Source organism: Chiloscyllium punctatum, chromosome 4 (genome assembly GCF_047496795.1).
Source record: "Chiloscyllium punctatum isolate Juve2018m chromosome 4, sChiPun1.3, whole genome shotgun sequence".
NCBI classification, from domain to species: domain Eukaryota; kingdom Metazoa; phylum Chordata; class Chondrichthyes; order Orectolobiformes; family Hemiscylliidae; genus Chiloscyllium; species Chiloscyllium punctatum.
The window spans coordinates 98,398,503-98,415,543 of NC_092742.1; the positions used below are offsets into that span (position 1 = coordinate 98,398,503).

The 17,041-nt window shown below is 41.2% G+C and overlaps 1 protein-coding gene across 3 annotated transcripts in view; it reads left to right on the forward strand.

Annotated features, from left to right (window-relative positions):
- Positions 1 to 17,041, forward strand: part of ino80 (INO80 complex ATPase subunit) — a 217,764-nt gene that overhangs the window by 90,857 nt on the left and 109,866 nt on the right. For all 3 annotated transcript variants that reach the window (XM_072569373.1, XM_072569372.1, XM_072569374.1), the window contains exons 15-20: positions 5,180 to 5,239; positions 8,199 to 8,341; positions 9,024 to 9,108; positions 9,804 to 9,921; positions 11,353 to 11,438; positions 13,191 to 13,358. In XM_072569373.1, the coding sequence (XP_072425474.1) occupies positions 5,180 to 5,239; positions 8,199 to 8,341; positions 9,024 to 9,108; positions 9,804 to 9,921; positions 11,353 to 11,438; positions 13,191 to 13,358 (660 nt within the window). The remainder of the gene's footprint in view (positions 1 to 5,179; positions 5,240 to 8,198; positions 8,342 to 9,023; positions 9,109 to 9,803; positions 9,922 to 11,352; positions 11,439 to 13,190; positions 13,359 to 17,041) is intronic.

Here is a 17,041-nt window from a genome sequence, read left to right on the forward strand (position 1 = left end):
TTATGGACATCCCTATTGCATTTAGAATACTCAAGTTGGAGATGTCTAGCTGTCAGTGCTAAAGGAATTTGTGCAGATTCAGCACTCCTGTTATTGTCCAGGCTTTCTTTGTAGTCTGAATTCTGACATAGATATGGATGCATTTTATAGGTTGCATTTCAAATATTACGATTCTGCTTTTATGACAACTAGTGGTCAAACAAGATTCTGTAGTTTGTGACTGAGCTATGCCAGTAACAAGCCAGAACCAGGCTTTGCCAGGTGCTGTCAGGACCCATACTCTGGAATGAGATAAAAGCAATGGCCTAGTAGTATCATTGTGAGATGGTTAATCCAGAGACCCAGGTCATGTTCTGGCACCTGGGTTCGATTCCTGGCATGGCAGATGGTGGAATTTGAATTCAGTAAAAACCTGGAATTAAGAGTCCGATAATGACCATGAATTCATTGTTGGCAAAGCTCATCTGGCTCACTAATGCCTTTGAGTGAGGAAAGTCGCCATCCTTACCTGATCTGGCTTCGATGTGACTCTAGGCTCTCAACAATGCGCCTGACTCTTTGCTGCCCTCTGGATAATTAGGGATACGCAATAGTGAGTTTTGAGAAAATTTGTAGCTCAGGTTTGGCAAGTGACAAGAGTGCAAGTTGCTTGAGAAAGAATATTGAAGACCATATTAAGAAAGGGATATTAGAGGCTGTGTAGAGCATGTGGGAGAGACAACATTAAGTTGGATAATCAAGAGTATGGGGATCAAACAGAAGAGTGAGGTTAGAGTCACTAGGCAGTGACACATACGTGAAAAGAGTGCAACATTATAAAAGAATGGAAAGCTAGCAGGAGGGCAGATTTAGATTAAATAGGGTATCAGCTGACCAGCATTATGACTATAGGCTGCTGTTGTACTAAATGACATTAATGGATGCGTGGAGTGAGGAAAGTGGAATTGGACTGGGTGCTTTATGCATATGTTCAATACATGATATAGTTTGTTCAGAGGAATATCTGATCGTTCTGCCCATCAACATCGGAATTAGCAGAAATTCATCATGATGCCCATCCATCAATCAGTTGCTCTGAGGGAGTACTGTACAGTCAGTCAGAGATCATACCTTCTGATCAGAATGTTAAACAAAGACTCTGACCTAACAATGCCAATTATCCCATGGACCTATTTTGAAGAACAAGTGTTCTGACAACTATTTTTCATTTATCCAATACTCATTTGAGCATTGACCTCATTGAAAATTTAATTGTACAAAGGCTGCTACGTTTCTATGCACTTTCAAAAATAATTAACTAGCTATTGAAGATATTCATGCACCCCCAAGATCAAGAGGAGCATTATATAGAAAAGAAGCACTTTCTTTGTTGACTTTCCACCAGAAGATATTGGGACCTTTTGCAAAGAGGAAATACATTTGAATCACAAAAAAAAGGACAGCAAAATCACATGCAAACTAAATTTATAAACAGAGCAATTATGTTGGTTTCTTTTGTGAAATCTCATCTGTTTGAAACTGAGTGAGATTGAGCAAGTCACTCGGAAACCAGTGAACAAGGCTTAAAATCTATGCCTAGCATAGCTTCTATTTTCAATTGGTCATTTTATAATTCCTGACTGTGCCACCATGATCTTAAACATAATACTTTAACATTTGTACTATATTTTTTGCACAGGAGCTAACAAATGTGCCCCTTTCTGTCGAGGGGACAAAGGATGAGGAAAAAAAAATAACTGAGTTCAATAACTTTAGGGTCTGAACACCTTCTTTGATGTCCTTTTCCCACCCACACATCCCTGCCACTGTCATCAGTTACAATCAGTTCTGAGGAAGGGTCACTGGACCTTAAACATTAAATCTGCTTTCTCTCCAAACCGGAGTTTGTTTTTGTTGAAGAATTAGAGGATGTCTTCACTTTTTGAATACCAGCAGACGTATTCCAGATTACTCCCAGCATGCATGCTTACAGACATTTACAATAAAGTAGTTAGCAATGCAATACTGCCACCTGGTGCTAGCACTATTCAGAAAACCAGGCAGAACAACAGTTATCTCAAGCTCCTGATAAGTCTAAACATATAATCTGGTCAAATGATGAACACTATGCACAAACGTTTTTTTTAAAAAGCTTCATTCATGGACTATGGGCTAGGCCAGTATTAATTGTCTATCCCTTTTAGGTGTAGGTTTTCTTGCTGAGCTGAAAGGTTCATTTCCAGACATTTTGTTACCTTACTAGGTATCATCTTCAGTGGACCTCATGCGAAGCAATGCTGAAAATTCCTGCTTTCTATTTATATGTTTGGGTATCTTTGGATTGGTGATGTCATTTCCTGTGGTGAAGTCACTTCCTGTTCCTTTTCTCAGAGGGTGGTAGATTGGGGGTCTAACTCGTTGTGATTGTTGATAGAGTTCTGGTTCGAATGCCATGCTTCTAGGAGTTCTTGTGCATGTCTTTGCTTGGGTTGTCCTAGGATGGATGTATTGTCCCTCATCCATGTGTGAGGATACTAGTGAGAGAGGGTCATGTCTTTTTATGGCTAGTTGGTGTTTATGTATCCTGGTGGCTAGTTTTCTGCTGTTGGTTTGTCTGCAAGTTTTGTTGTTAAAGGTGAAGTGGCATAGATCCACTAGCTTTATGATATTTTCCATACACCAAACACCACGAACTTCATCAACTTTACAAATACCGTGCAAAGACTGTAACAAATATTACATTGGACAAACAGGCAGAAAACCAGCCACCAGCATACAGGAACACCAACTAGCCACAAAAAGACATGACCCTCTCTCACTAGTATCCTCACATATGGATGAGAAGGGACAATACATCCATCCTAGGACAAGCCAAGCAAAGACACGCACAAGAACTCCTAGAAGCATGGCATTCCAACCGGGACTCTATCAACAAACACAATGAGTTAGATCCCTATCTACCACCACCTGAGAAAAGGAACAGGAAGTGACCTCACCACAGGACATGACATCACCAATCCAAAGATACCCAAAAATATAAATAGAAAGCAGGAATTTTCAGCATTGCTTCGCATGAGGTCCACTGAAGATGTTACCCAGTAAGGTAACAAAACATCTGGAAATGAACCTTTCAACTCCGCGAGAAAACCTACATCTAACAGGGATAGACAATAAATACTGGCCTAGCCCAAATTCCATGAATGAAGCTTTTTAAAAAACATTTGTGCATAGTGTTCACTGTACATTATTTGACCAGATTATATGTTTAGACATATCAGGAGCTTGAGGTTTCTGTTGTTCTGCCTGGCTTTCTGAATAGTGCTGGCACCAGGTGGCAGTATTGCATTGCTAAGTTAAAAGTCTCACAACACCAGGTTATAATCCAACGGTTTAACTGGAAGCACACTAGCTTTCGGAGAGACGCTCCTTCATCAGGTGATAGTGGAGAGCTCAATCCTAACAGAATTTATAGCAAAAATTTACAGTGTGATGTAACTGAAATTATACATTGAAAAATTGATTGTCTGTTAATCCTTTCATCTATTAGGATACCATTGTAGTTTCACTTCTTGCATGTGTAAATCACAAAACCTTTTATTTAAAAAGTTGCATTCTCAGGTTAGCTGTTAACAATGGTGATAGCTTGACAATATGTTGAAGGTGTTGGCTCCCTGTGTTCTGTCTATGCCATGATGTTTAGATTGATTCTACTCTAAAAAGTGAGATAATAGAGTTCTACATGAATGCATGCAGTTTTTGAGCAAAGTACAATGTAACCCTGCAAGTATAAATTCACCCCACGAAATATATGTGTGTGTGTGTGCGCGTGTGCGCAGAGTGTCTTAAGTCTGTGAAGGGGTGCATGTGGGAGTGTGTGTGTCTGTAAGGGTGTGTGTGGGCGTCTATGTGCGCGTCTGTTTGTGTGTTTCCGTGTGTATAGGAGTGCCTGTGTGTGCAGGAAGTTGAAGTCCCCCATGACAACAACTCTTGTGCACCTTTCCGAAATCTGCCTGCCAATCTTCTCCTCCACGTCTCTCTTGGGAGTTTACTACAGACACCCCTTCTTTCCCACCCACCGCGCCCCCATTAGCAACGGTGACTGTGTTCCTTTCCAGTTTCTGACTTCTACCCAGACTGACTCTTTAGACAAACCCTCCTTGTTGACCTCTCTTTGTACCACTGTTGCATCTCTTTTTCCTTCCTCCCTATTCCTTTTGAAACATTTAAACCCTGGAACGTCCAACAACTATTCCTGCACTGGTGATATCCAAGTCACAGTAATGACCATAACATTGTAGTTCCAATTTGTGATCCATGCTGTAAATTCATCACTGTTATTCCTGATACAATTTGCATGAAAATAGACACGTTTCAACCCATCACACTGACTGCATCTTTGCCCTATCAAGTGCCTATCCCACCTCAGATTCTCTGCATGCTGTATCTAGCTGTTCAGTACCTACTCCATCAATTGATCCGTAGCTCTGGTTCCCACCGCCCCCCCCCCCCCCCCCCCCCCCCCCGCCGCCGCCAATCTAGTTTAAACCCTGCTGAAGAGCTCTAGCAAAGTTCTTACCCAGAATATTGATGCCCATCTGGTTTAGGTGCAGATTGTACTGGTCTCACCTTCCCCAGAAGGTATCCCAATGATCCACCTATCTGAAGCCTTCCCTCCTACACCAGCCCTGCAGCTAGGTGTTCAGCTGCACTCGTTATCTGTTCCTAGCCTCACTCGTACGTGGCACTTAGAAATCCTGAGATTACTATTCTGGCCGTCCTGCCTTCTAGCTTTCACCCTAGCTCCCTATAATTCTGTTATTCAGGTCCTCCTCCCTTTTGCTCTCTATGTCACTGGTATTGATGTGTACAGCAGCTTTTGGTTGCTCTCCCTTCTCCTTTTAGAATCCTGTAGACTCTATCCAAGACATCCCTGACCCTGGAACCCAGGAGGCAACACACCACCCACGAGTCTTCTTTGTAATCTCAGAATCTCCTGTCTGTTCCTCTTATCAGTGATTATCCTATCACTTGCTCTCCTTTTCTCCCCACTTCCCTTCTGAGCCACAGAGCCAGGCTCAATAGTTTCCCTTGCAAGACTTTGCTTTACTTCATTTTCCTCACTAACTTGTGTTTTCTTGATATGCTACGTGTTGCTGAGGGTAACTTCTGAAATATTCACTTTCTTTCCTTCCACTTTTAGGTGTTGCCTTACTGGGGGAACCCACATGACAGAAAGGTGATCAGGAAGTTCTGGAGCCAGGTAAGATTTACTCGACTCCTTCTGCTTGATGTCCACTTGATACTTAACTTATGAAGAGATATGTATCCCAGTGTGTGAACTGGTCCGTGTGGCGTCGTAATCCATTTCCTCCCACAAAATTCATTGCACTGCTCACCACCCAATAATTTTTAATTAAAAATGGCCAGGCATATCCAATATTAATATCTACTGAGTTCAACCTGGAAGTGTTCTCGAGCAATTGCTGATCCAAAGGTGCCTCTGTCATATCCCCTGTCTTCATTTCAACGTGTTCTGCCATGAACTTTCATAGAATCAGTCCATACTCATGAGCGAAGTACTGCAATTATTTGCCATACTTTGGTTCCTGATGAAGGGCTTTTGCCCGAAACATCGATTTTCCTGCTCCTCTAATGCCACCTGACCTGTGCTTTTCCAGCACCACACTAATCTAAAATTTGCTATTCCCTGCTTTAGGATGGCTGACTAGGAAAAATTCTCTTGCTGTTACTGCTTGCCATTAGGTGTGTTGGAAAGTTGACAATCAACTTGTTCAGCTACATGATGAATTTTCCTTCCTGGCCAACAAGTCGTCTTGTGGGATTTGAGCTATGAGCTTCTGCATGTGTCCTTCGATTCTAAATAGTGAAGCAGAAAGATATCCATGTGTTAGCACTGGCATTGTGGCCTCTGATAGACAAGAGAGATGTGATGGGAATAGTTTGCAGGAGGCAAGCCATAGTGACTCATCTGATCCCATCTTGACTTGTATCAGATTACATTTGCATAGCTGCCATATGCTTGCTGGCCTACAGCACTCCTGGTGCACTCATACCTCAGTTTGAAGTTGTAATCCTGATGGTCTTGCTGCTTTGCAGCCCTGCAAATTCTCATGTTCTTGATCCACCTCGAGGGGTACTTGCTTTTTATCCCTCCATCATTACTACTTCACCTCCATTGGTGCCTTCTCCATTGAGTTTCTGAGTTGTAGAATTTCTTCTCATAATCTGTCCACCTTTCTCTGCGCTTGTGCTTCTTATAAGTCAAAGTAGTTTAATGTCTCAATCAAAAGCGATGAGGAATGGGTAGGAAACAGTTGAGGCAAATATTTGTGTTGATTGGCAGCGCAGTCTCAAGAGCCCATATTTTCTTATCAGGTGGTCCTCCTCAAGAGGTTGTCTTCTCTCCCTGTTTGTTCTGAGTTGTTGACCAGACTTTGAATCACCTGCCCTGACACCTTTTTTGATGAACTTGGTGTCAGATTGTTCGTTGAAGTAGATTAGATTAGATTCCCTACAGTATGGAAACAAGCCCTTCAGCCCAGCAAGTCCACATCGACCTTCCGAAGAACCTTGACCTATTTCCCTCTGACTAATGCATCTAACACTATGGACAGTTTAGCATAACCAATTCACCTGACCCGCACATCCTTCGACTTTGGACTTTGAGATGCTTTAAAGCTGCTACGTAAATGTAGTTCTGGTAACTCCAAGTTTGAATTTTAATTCCGCATGTAGCAAGTTGAGGAATTGAAGCCAATGCATCTACTTTTGGGCTGCTACCACAAAAGGTAATTTATGTGAAGTTACTGAAAACTCTAGTCTCTCACTGGCTGGAATGCTGTTTGGGGGTGTCAGTGTGGACTCTGAGCTGAATGGCCTGCTCGCACACTAGCGATTTGGAGAGAGATGAGACATGGAGGGTGACTAAGAAATAAGGGCAAGGGTTTAGAAAGTGGTGATTAGATGAGTCAGTGCACTTGTGTCAGGATACAGATGATATAATATGAAGATGGTCGATTCTGCTGTCCTGGAACTGCTGAGCTTTATCTTAAGCCAGATAGCTTCAGTTGTCCCTTTTCACGATTGTCTCATTGTTGGTCAAGACATAGCAGTTGGTAGATGTGCTAAATCATAATGTACAAAAATGTTACCTGTAGCTGATATTCCTACCCATTTCTTGTGGAGGCTGAGTGTGAGACCAACCAGTAGGGTAGCAGAACTTTGAGTGAGTTGCACTTCTCTGAAGTCATGGACTTGGGAATTAAGCAAGTAGAATGTTGGTGTGATTTCACCTGAATGGACCAGGTACGAACAAGGATTTTGATGGCAGTGAGATTACAAAGGTGATGGTAAGGATAGTTTTTTCATGTCCAAAATGATCAGTCTTTATGGATAGCATTTGAAGTTTGTAGCTGAATTCAGAGTTAAACTGAGATTGCAGTCTGTTGGATATTGCTATGGACGTGGCAGGATTCAGGTACTTCACCATGTAGAGTTTCCTCAGTCTTGCTGATGTTGAATTGGACTCTAAGCAATTGAACTGAAAATGTGTTGCTGGAAAAGCGCAGCAAGTCAGGCAGCATCCAAGGAACAGGAGAATCGACGTTTCGGGCATAAGCCCTTCTTCAGGAACGCCATTCCTGAAGAAGGGCTGATGCTCAAAAACGTCGGTTCTCCTGTTCCTTGGATGCTGCCTGACCTGCTGCGCTTTTCCAGCAACACATTTTCAGCTCTGATCTCCAGCATCTGCAGTCCTCACTTTCTCCTCTAAGCAAGTGAACAACTTGCTTGAGGAATCAAGGGATAGTCATGAGTTTGATCGGGCTAACCTTGGTATACATTGTACAAACCGAACTCTGGCCAAGGGCGATGGCAGTCAGGAGCAATGTGCTTGCTAAGGAAAAAATGGGTAGATGGTCTGTCTCAAGTTGCATGCAGTATTACTATACGGTACTCCCTGGTACAGTTAAAGTTAAATGTTCTTTTCTGTTAAGGCTGTGAATGAAGTTGCTGCATGTTGTCAAACAGTCCTATTATCTGTGGCAGCTGGGTGGTTTCCAAGTTCAATAATATGTGTTGCCACTGGGTGGCTTGGGGGCATTGTGAGGTGGTTCATTTTGTCTGCAGCCACATTGTAATCTTTTACTGACATTGACAATTAGTTTTTCATAACTTCTCTTGCCTCTTTTTGGTTTTAGAAAACATTGTACACCCAAAATGCACCATTCCATGTGGTGATAACCAGTTACCAGCTGGTGGTTCAGGATGTGAAATACTTTCAGCGGGTGAAATGGCAGTATATGGTGCTAGATGAGGCCCAGGCACTCAAAAGCAGCTCCAGGTAAACCACTAATTAAAATCCTTGTGTATTTATCAGGTTCTGACTTGCGGACTGGGTGGCAGGTACACAACTCAGAGTGCACATATTGACACGTACTGGGGGAAGTGTACAGTTTTCATTTCTACTTGTTGGTACAGAGCCTTGTGTCTCTGAAGACCAGTTATTCCCATTTTGTCCAAGTAGATGAGGTTACTTGTGCAGAGCTTTTATCCAGCAAAGACTCACAATTTCAGCCATTCATTCAAGGATAGCAAAATTTAATCTACTCTATATAACTTTGAATATCCATTTTCATTTTGGTTTTATTGAAGGCCAAAACAGTCAGTCATTGGAAGATGTGCTAAATCATAGCTGAAGAAAATATTTTCACATGTCTAGCTGATATTTCTACCCACTTCCTGTGGAGACTGATTCACTTCTTCCTAACTGACAATTGATGTCTGTCTAGTTGCTTCATAAGGTGAACAGCACTAGATGCAATGTACTCTTACTTGAATCAATATTTTACTTTTTTTATTTTCATGTTCTCCTTGATTGGTTTTAGAATAGAGCGCAATCATTTTGATGATGGGTTCTTCCCAGGAACTTGACTAACTGACTGCACGATGTGCAGAGGTTGTGAATGGTTTAGGTGTTTTGCACATGAATTTTTGTTTTCTCAGTTCTTCTTTCCTTTTCGCAGTGTTCGTTGGAAGATTTTGCTGCAATTTCAGTGCCGGAACAGGTTGCTGCTGACAGGGACTCCTATTCAGAACACGATGGCGGAGGTCAGTAAGTTCAAGGACCCCTACACATGATTAGCTATGTTATCACAGGTGCTTACAGGCAACTGTATCTAGGATGCATGTTGGAAAAATCACATTTTAAGCCAAGAAATTTCTTTGGGACAACTAGCAACTTATGTTCTTTTTGTGATTTTTGGTAGAAGTACTTTGAAAGAATGGTACAGGGTAGATAGAAGTAGACTGTTTCCAGTGGCTGAGGAGTCACGAATATAAAATTTGTAACCACTTTGATTCCCCTAGTGAGACTGTGATCCAGATTGCATCTGTCTGTCATCCTTGTCCTGTGGGATTGTAATGCTCTTCATGTCGGCCTGTCTGTCCTCCCTGGATTATATTGTTCTTCTTACCGTGTGGTCCTTACTTGTCCCAAACACACTCTGAGTCCTCACAGAAATATGAATCAGCCCAATTAGTTCACTTTTAACCAAGGTGGTTCATCTTGCTGCTGAGCTCCTCATTCTTTCTGGCTGTTGTGTTCTGCTGTTGGATGTGGATGGGATATATATTGTGAAAAGTGGCTGTCAGAAAAATACTGACGTTATGTCTATTGAAAGTGAATATCTTGTGTTAATACTGTTAGTACATGTCAACTGCGGTAGAGAGGTTTGTAATAAATCAGGAATTTATCTAGACTCTGAAAGCTTTCTTTTTTTTTGCTTTATTGTTTCTTACTTCAGTTGTGGGCGCTGTTGCACTTTATCATGCCGACTCTCTTTGATTCCCATGATGAATTCAATGAGTGGTTTTCCAAAGATATTGAAAGCCATGCTGAGAACAAGTCTGCCATCGATGAGAGTAAGTGCTATTTTGCAATATTCATTGCTGTTTTATTGTGCACACTCCCTAAAACCACTGTTTCTTGGACAATCCAGCAGAATCTGTTCATTCCTCTTGGTATTGGAATGGGTAAAACTCTGCATTTTTCTGCTGACCTATCTGGAATCAGTAGTAGTGTATAGCTTTTGTGCCACCATGTTTTCAAGAACATCTGACATGTCTAGAATCTGTACCCTCTGGTATCAGCACTATGGTACTTTCTGGAGTTAGTATCCTCAGACTCTGTCTCCCTGAAATCTGTATTTTTGGTTTCTTTGGGGAGTAAATGTTGCTCGTTCTCCTGTTATCATTTTTACGAACTTTCTCCATGCATATCTAATGAAAACCTTGAGAGGAAGCACACTAGTGAAATTTGAGAGCAATGCTCTACCAGAACTAGAGGGGTGTCTGTCATGGGAGCATTATTTGTTTGAAGAAAAACACAAACAATTCCCCAACACAGTTCTTTTTTTTTTTGATAGACTAAAACTACCAAGCTCCATTCTCACTACATTTTAATGTCTCTGTCTCTCTGTCTCTGTCTCTGTCTCTGTCTCTACTGAAGTCTCATTTACTGATAATTTGCTTGTATGTTTCCTTCAAAATACTTTCACAGTAACTTAATCACCAACTTTGTTCTCCTTTGGGTGAAAAATGTTTCCCATGACCTCTAGTTTGTTAACATCCATAGAGGCTACCTTCAAGCAGAAGCTGAACTAGACAAGCCATACAAATTTTGTTACATGGATGGGAATAACATCGCCTGCAAGGCTACGCACATCATGACTGGGAAGTAATTGCTGTTCCTCACTGTTGCTGTGTCAAAATCCTAGAATCGCCCAGGATTGGGTGTACCTCCACCACATGGACTGCAGCAGTTCAAGGTGGCTCACCACCATCATCTTGAGGGCAGTTTGGAATTTTCTGACCTAACCAGCAATCCATGAAAATATTTTTTTAAAGCCTGTTTTTACTTTGAACGGGTGCTGGTCAAACCCCCATCTCAGTATCCCAAATTGATTTATTTTCCTATTGAATAAGCAGTATCCGAATGCGCTGCAAACTCCCAAATTAGTGGGGTTAATCTTGATAGTTTGTTCTTGACACAATAGGGTACAGTTAGGGAGCTTTGCGATTGGTTCGGAGGTGGTCACTTCTATAGCTGAACTTTTTTCCGGTTCTCCTTTTATGGGGGTGTTAAATATTTTGGAGTTTTGGTTTGTTGTCTCTGCGATGAGCCCCATTTGGTTGCACACACATTTGCAGATCAATTCTGTAGAGTCCGCAACCCAGTGTGAGCTGATCTGGGTTGTAGTCCATGGGAATATTCTCAAGTTGTCCACCTGATGATTGTATTGTTAAAACAAAATGCAGCTAATGCAGTTGTTTCTTGCCTCCCTTAATTTGCAGACCAGCTGTCACGTCTGCACATGATTCTCAAACCTTTCATGCTGAGGAGGATCAAAAAGGATGTGGAGAATGAGCTCTCAGATAAGGTAAAGTTGAGTTGCTGTATTTTTTTTGCTCCAGTCACTCTGGCAACATATCTTCGATTAGCCACCTGTAGTTCAAACATTGATGACTCCTGAGTGCTCAGCTCCACAGGCAACTAATTTGGTTTGTTTGCCTATTGTTTCCTGCTGCTCAATTGGTACTGATTCACGTTTGCTTGAAGTCTTCATTATTGTCCACTCTACCTATTGGCTGCAGTTTTTCATACGGAAGCTAAAATTAATTTATCAGCTATCTGACCAGGGATTGTGTTGCAGCTAGGGTTTGTTTATTGTAACATTGATAGGCAGGCACTTCGAGCAAAAATGTTGGATGATCTTTTTGTCCCCCTTGTTGGTTGTTGAACACTGACACCAATTTATATTGACTGAGATTTTCACAAGCTAAGAATGAAGTCTAGTCTTGTACAGTCTAATACCAAAATGAAGCAGTGCTGTCAGGGGACAACAAGTATCTCAAGTTTTTTTTGTTTTGTTAGTTATAATTGCAGAATTAACAGTATTGCTGCTAACTAATATTAGATCTTGGGTGAAATTGGAAGGAGTTCTGAAAACAGCAATGCAGCTGACTTGAGATTTTTGGCAAAGTTTTAAAGCTGTAATTTTTCTCACCCCTGGGGGAGATATCATTTGGGGGAAAAGAAATGGAAATTTTTGAGTATCATTTTGTTTTTATTTGCATTAATTTGATCACTTTGGCTTGCCTCTTACCAAAATGGTGTTAAACTATTGTTGTAGTAAGGCTTTGGGACTGAGGAATTTCGTATGTTAAATGTATTTATTAATGAAAAGTTTTAAAAATTTAAGTAGCCGTTTACTGCAGCAATGGCTCACTGTCCAGCTTGAGAGGGCCATGGGGTTTGATCACACTTCAGCAACTTGAGCACTAAATCTGAGCTGCGCTTCAGTCCAGTCCTGAAGCAAATTCTTCATTGCCAAAGGTGTCACACTTCAATTGATAAATTGTATTTGGCCCATCTTGCTCAGGGAGATGCAAAAGGTCCCATTAAGTTTTTCAAAGAAAAAGAGAAAATTCTCCTAATATCAAGCCATCACCTCTCCCTTGAGCCAAAGTTGTTTTTTCTGCCCTTAATTCTGTTTTGTGGACTTGGTGTGCATTTGGGTATGGTAGTATATTAGTCATGTTAGTTCACTGATGATTCAGATGCTTTTGAGAAACAAATTCAAATCCCACTGCAGCAACTGGGGTTGGGTGGGGGTTAAATTTAAGTTGAACTGTTTCAAAAATCTGGAGCAAAGTACCAGTCTCAAACTACTGTCAAATCCCGTCTTATTAACTCTTCTTTAGGGGAGAAAATCTCCCATCCCTAACTGTTCTGACCGATGTGTTGATGCCATACCCGCAATAATATTGTTGGCTGTCAAAGGTCTTCTGAAATGATTGAGCAAATTTTTCACTTGTAGGTGATCAGCAATAAATGCTGCCTTTGCCAGTGATGTTCATATCCAAAGAACATTTTTTTTTAGACATGGTTGTTGCATTTGCCTTCATAATATCAACTGTAAAGTTAATTTTTTTGATACAAGCGTGCTCTGGATTCCTTGAAAAATTTACCATATAAATGTAAGGTTTTTTTTCTTTGAATGTTGTAATGGAATGGATCATCGATACTTGCACTATTACATTTCCTTGTATAGTGATACTTGACAGATGATACCCTTCTAGATCTCCCTGCTTGTCCTTTAAAACACTAGACTCTCTTGTTCCCTGTGCAGATTGAGATCTTGATGTACTGCCAACTGAAAAGTAGGCAGAAGATGCTGTACCAGGCTTTGAAGAATAAAATCTCCATCGAAGACCTGCTCCAATCGTCCATGGGAACCACACAGCAGGCCCAGAATACCACCAGCAGCCTCATGAATCTAGTCATGCAGTTTCGTAAGGTCAGTACTTTTTTTTGGTTTGTAACTTACTGTTCTTAGCTTTGTATAACCTTCTATGGACAGCGTGGTGGCTGACTGGTTAGCACTGCTGCCTAGCAGCACAGGGACCTGGGTTCATATCCATCCTCAAGTGACTGTGCAAAATCCGCACACACACATTCTCCCCATGTCTGGTTAGGTGGATTGGCCATGCTAAGTTGCTCATAGTGTCCAGGGATGTGCTAGCTATCCATGGGAAATGCAGGATGGATCAGGGTGTGTTGCTCTTTGAAGGTTGTGTGGACTTGATGGGCCAAATGGTCTGCTTCCACACTGTAGGGATTCTGTGATCTATGCTTGTTCCACTCTCTCAAACATTCTAATCTGTTAAAAGTCTAAGCATTGTGCTGTTCCTGTCACATTTTTCCACTATAAATTCTAACCTCCATACAAAGAAAAGGAAATTGCCTTTGTGAACTGATTTGACAACTGTGAATATCAAATTTTACTGAAAATATGAAAGAGTCATGTGTTGGATCAGAATGGGAATTAAATCATGCCTGTATATTCTGTTTTAATTAGTCACATCATCAAATCTTATTGCACCTTAAAAATCGTGCTTTTTTTTTGGTTTGGCAAGTGCATCAGTGAAAAAACAAACTGGTATTCTTTAAAAGCTGTTAAAAATTCTGCTTTGATGCCAGGTAAGGGGAATATAAAGTAGTCAGGTCCCAGAGTAAAACTTAGCTTGACTAACGCGAGATTTTACTTTTGCAATCTATTCAATGTATTTTTAACCAAAAAACAAAATATTTCCTGCATCCATAGTCACAGGTGAGGTGCCAGAAGACTGGAGGTTGGCTAACATGGCACCATTATTTAAGAAAGGTGGCAAGGACAAGCCAGGGACTATAGACCGGTGAGCCTGACATCGGTGGTGGGAAAGTTGTCGGAGGGAATCCTGAGGGCCAGGATTTGCATGCCTTTGGAAAGGCAAGGACTGATTAGGGATAGTCAACATGGCTTTATGCATGGGAATCATGTCTCAAACTTGATTGAGTTTTTTTTGAAAAAGTAACAGAGGATTGATGAGGGCAGAGTGGTTGACGTGATCTAATGGACTTCAGTAAGGCTTTGGACAAGGCTCTCCATGGGAGACTGGTTAGCAAGGTTGGATCTAATGGAATACAGGGAGAACTAGCCATTTGGATGCAGAACTGGCTCAAAGGTAGAAGACAGAGGGTGGTGGTGGAGGGTTGTTTTTCAGACTGGAGGCCTGTGACCAGTGGAGTGCCACAAGGTTCGGTGCTGGGTCCTCTACTTTTTGTCATTTATACAAATGATTTGGATGTGAGCATTAGAGGTATAGTTAGTATGTTTGCAGATGACACCAAAATTGGAGGTGTTGTGGACAGCAAAGAGGGTTACCTCAGATTACAATGGGATCTGGATCAGATGGGCCAATGGGCTGAGAAGTGGCAGGTGGAGTTGAATTTAGACAAATGCGAGGTGCTGCATTTTGTGAAAGCAAATCTGAGCAGGACTTATACACTTAATGGGAAGGTCCTAGGGAGTGTTGCTGAACAAAGAGACCTTGGAGTGCAGGTTCATAGCTCCTTGAAAGTGGTGTTTGGTATGCTTTCCTTTATTGGTCAGACTATTGAGTGTAGGAGTTAGGAGGTCATGTTGCAGCTTTACAGGACATTGGTTAGGCCACTTTTGGAATATTGCGTGCAGTTCTGGTCGTCTTCCTATCGGAACGATATTATGAAACTTGAAAGGGTTCAGAAAAGATTTACAAGGATGTTGCCAGGATTGGAGGATTTGAGCAAAAGGGAGAGGCTAAAAAGGCTGGGCCTGTTTTCCCTGGAGTGTTGAAGGCTAAGGGCTGACTTTGTAGAGGTTTGTAAAGTCATTAGGGCCATGGATAGGATAAATAGACAGTCATTTCCCTGGGGTGGGGAGTCCAGAAATAGAGGATACAGGTTTAGGGTGAGAGGGGAAAGATACAGAAGGCACCTAAGGGGTAATGTTTTCATGCAGAGGGTGGTGGGTGTATGGAATGGGCTGCCAGAGGAAGTGTTGAAGGGATCCAATTACATTATTTTAAAGACATCTGGATGGGTAGGGTTTGAGGAATATGGGCCAAGTGCTGGCACATGGGATTAGATTAGATAGGGATAGCTGGTCAGCATGGACGAATTGGACTGAATGGTCTGTTTCCCTGCTGTACGTCTGTATGACTATGACTATGACTCTATAAGTAAAGAATATAGACAATGTCACTCTAAAAGAACAATTTGGAATGGTCTTACTGGAGATATCAGAAATAAGATTCAACCTTTGATAACAAACATGCAGATACTTAAACGTTAGTAATTAGTCACACTATCTCCACTTCAGAGCACTTATATTCAGCTTGTATAACAATAGCCCGTTTCATTTTGACAAATTCTGCATTTACTTAATGCTATTTTGTTTAGTTAATAACTTACCCTGAAACTTTTAAATGAGTTGCTGCCTTAGCTCACTTATTATTTAACAGGTGTTTCATAAACTCATTTCTTCACTAGCCTTCTGTTCTTGGATCTGCTCTATTGAACCACTTGGGACTACTTTTCAGAACAGTCTGCTGCAGAGACTGCTGAACTTTACTGCTATAGGTCTGTTCTATCAGACTGAAAGCTGGTTTCCTGGTATTTGTCTTTCAGTGGCCCTGGACTCTTTATGGCTTTTTTTCCTAAAGCATTGAACTATTCATCTCAAAGGATTAACGGTCAAATAAACATGCATTGAAGTAAACATATTTCCAGGCATCCTGGTACACTCTCATTACTCAAAAAATTTAAAACTAAAACTCTCTTCTTAGCAAGCAGTGCTGTAATTCAGAACAACTTTAATACTGTTGATCATCTCTCTGCTATATAACTTGAAGCTTTTAAGCAGTTATGCTGTATTATGAATCATCACGATGCAGTCTCATTCTATGATATACACCATCTAAGACTGAACAAGCAAAGTTGCTCGGTTAAATCTTAGGTAATAATGTAGGTTAGTTCCCGAAAATGTCAAATTGTCCATCTGGTCAGGAAAAGTGTTAAGTTATCTGTTTCAGTAGCAAAATTAGAAAAGCAGCATTTTCTTTGAGTGATTAATCATTGTGGAGCTCAGGGATGCAGAAGGGTCAGGGTGGCCTAGTACATGAATGACAAAAGGTTACCATTCAAGTACAGGAAATAGGCGAAATCTTACAAGCTTGTTTATCCTGAGTGGAATTGAGTACAGAGATAGAAAGGTTATGTTTCAGTTTTACAGGGCACTTTTGAGAGACCATATCTGGAATTCTCTGTACAGTTCTGGTTACCACATTTAAGAGGGCTCATAAAGCATTGGAAGCAGCTCAAAAGGTTTACTAGACTAATACCTGGAATGGTTGGATTGCCGTCTTACAAAGTGTTGAGCAGGCCAATCTTGTATCTCACATAATTTAGCCAAGTAAGAAGTTACTTCTTTGAAATACCAAGATAGTGAGGCATCTTGACAAGTTTGATTTGGACAGCATGTTTTCTCTTGTGCGAGAATCTAGAATTAGGAGTTAGTGTTGCAAAATAAGAAGCCACCCACTGAAAACAGATAAGATGAAAGTCTTTGCTGCCCATGAGTTTGGGTCTTTGGACTTCTCTTCCTGAAAATGTGGTTGAATA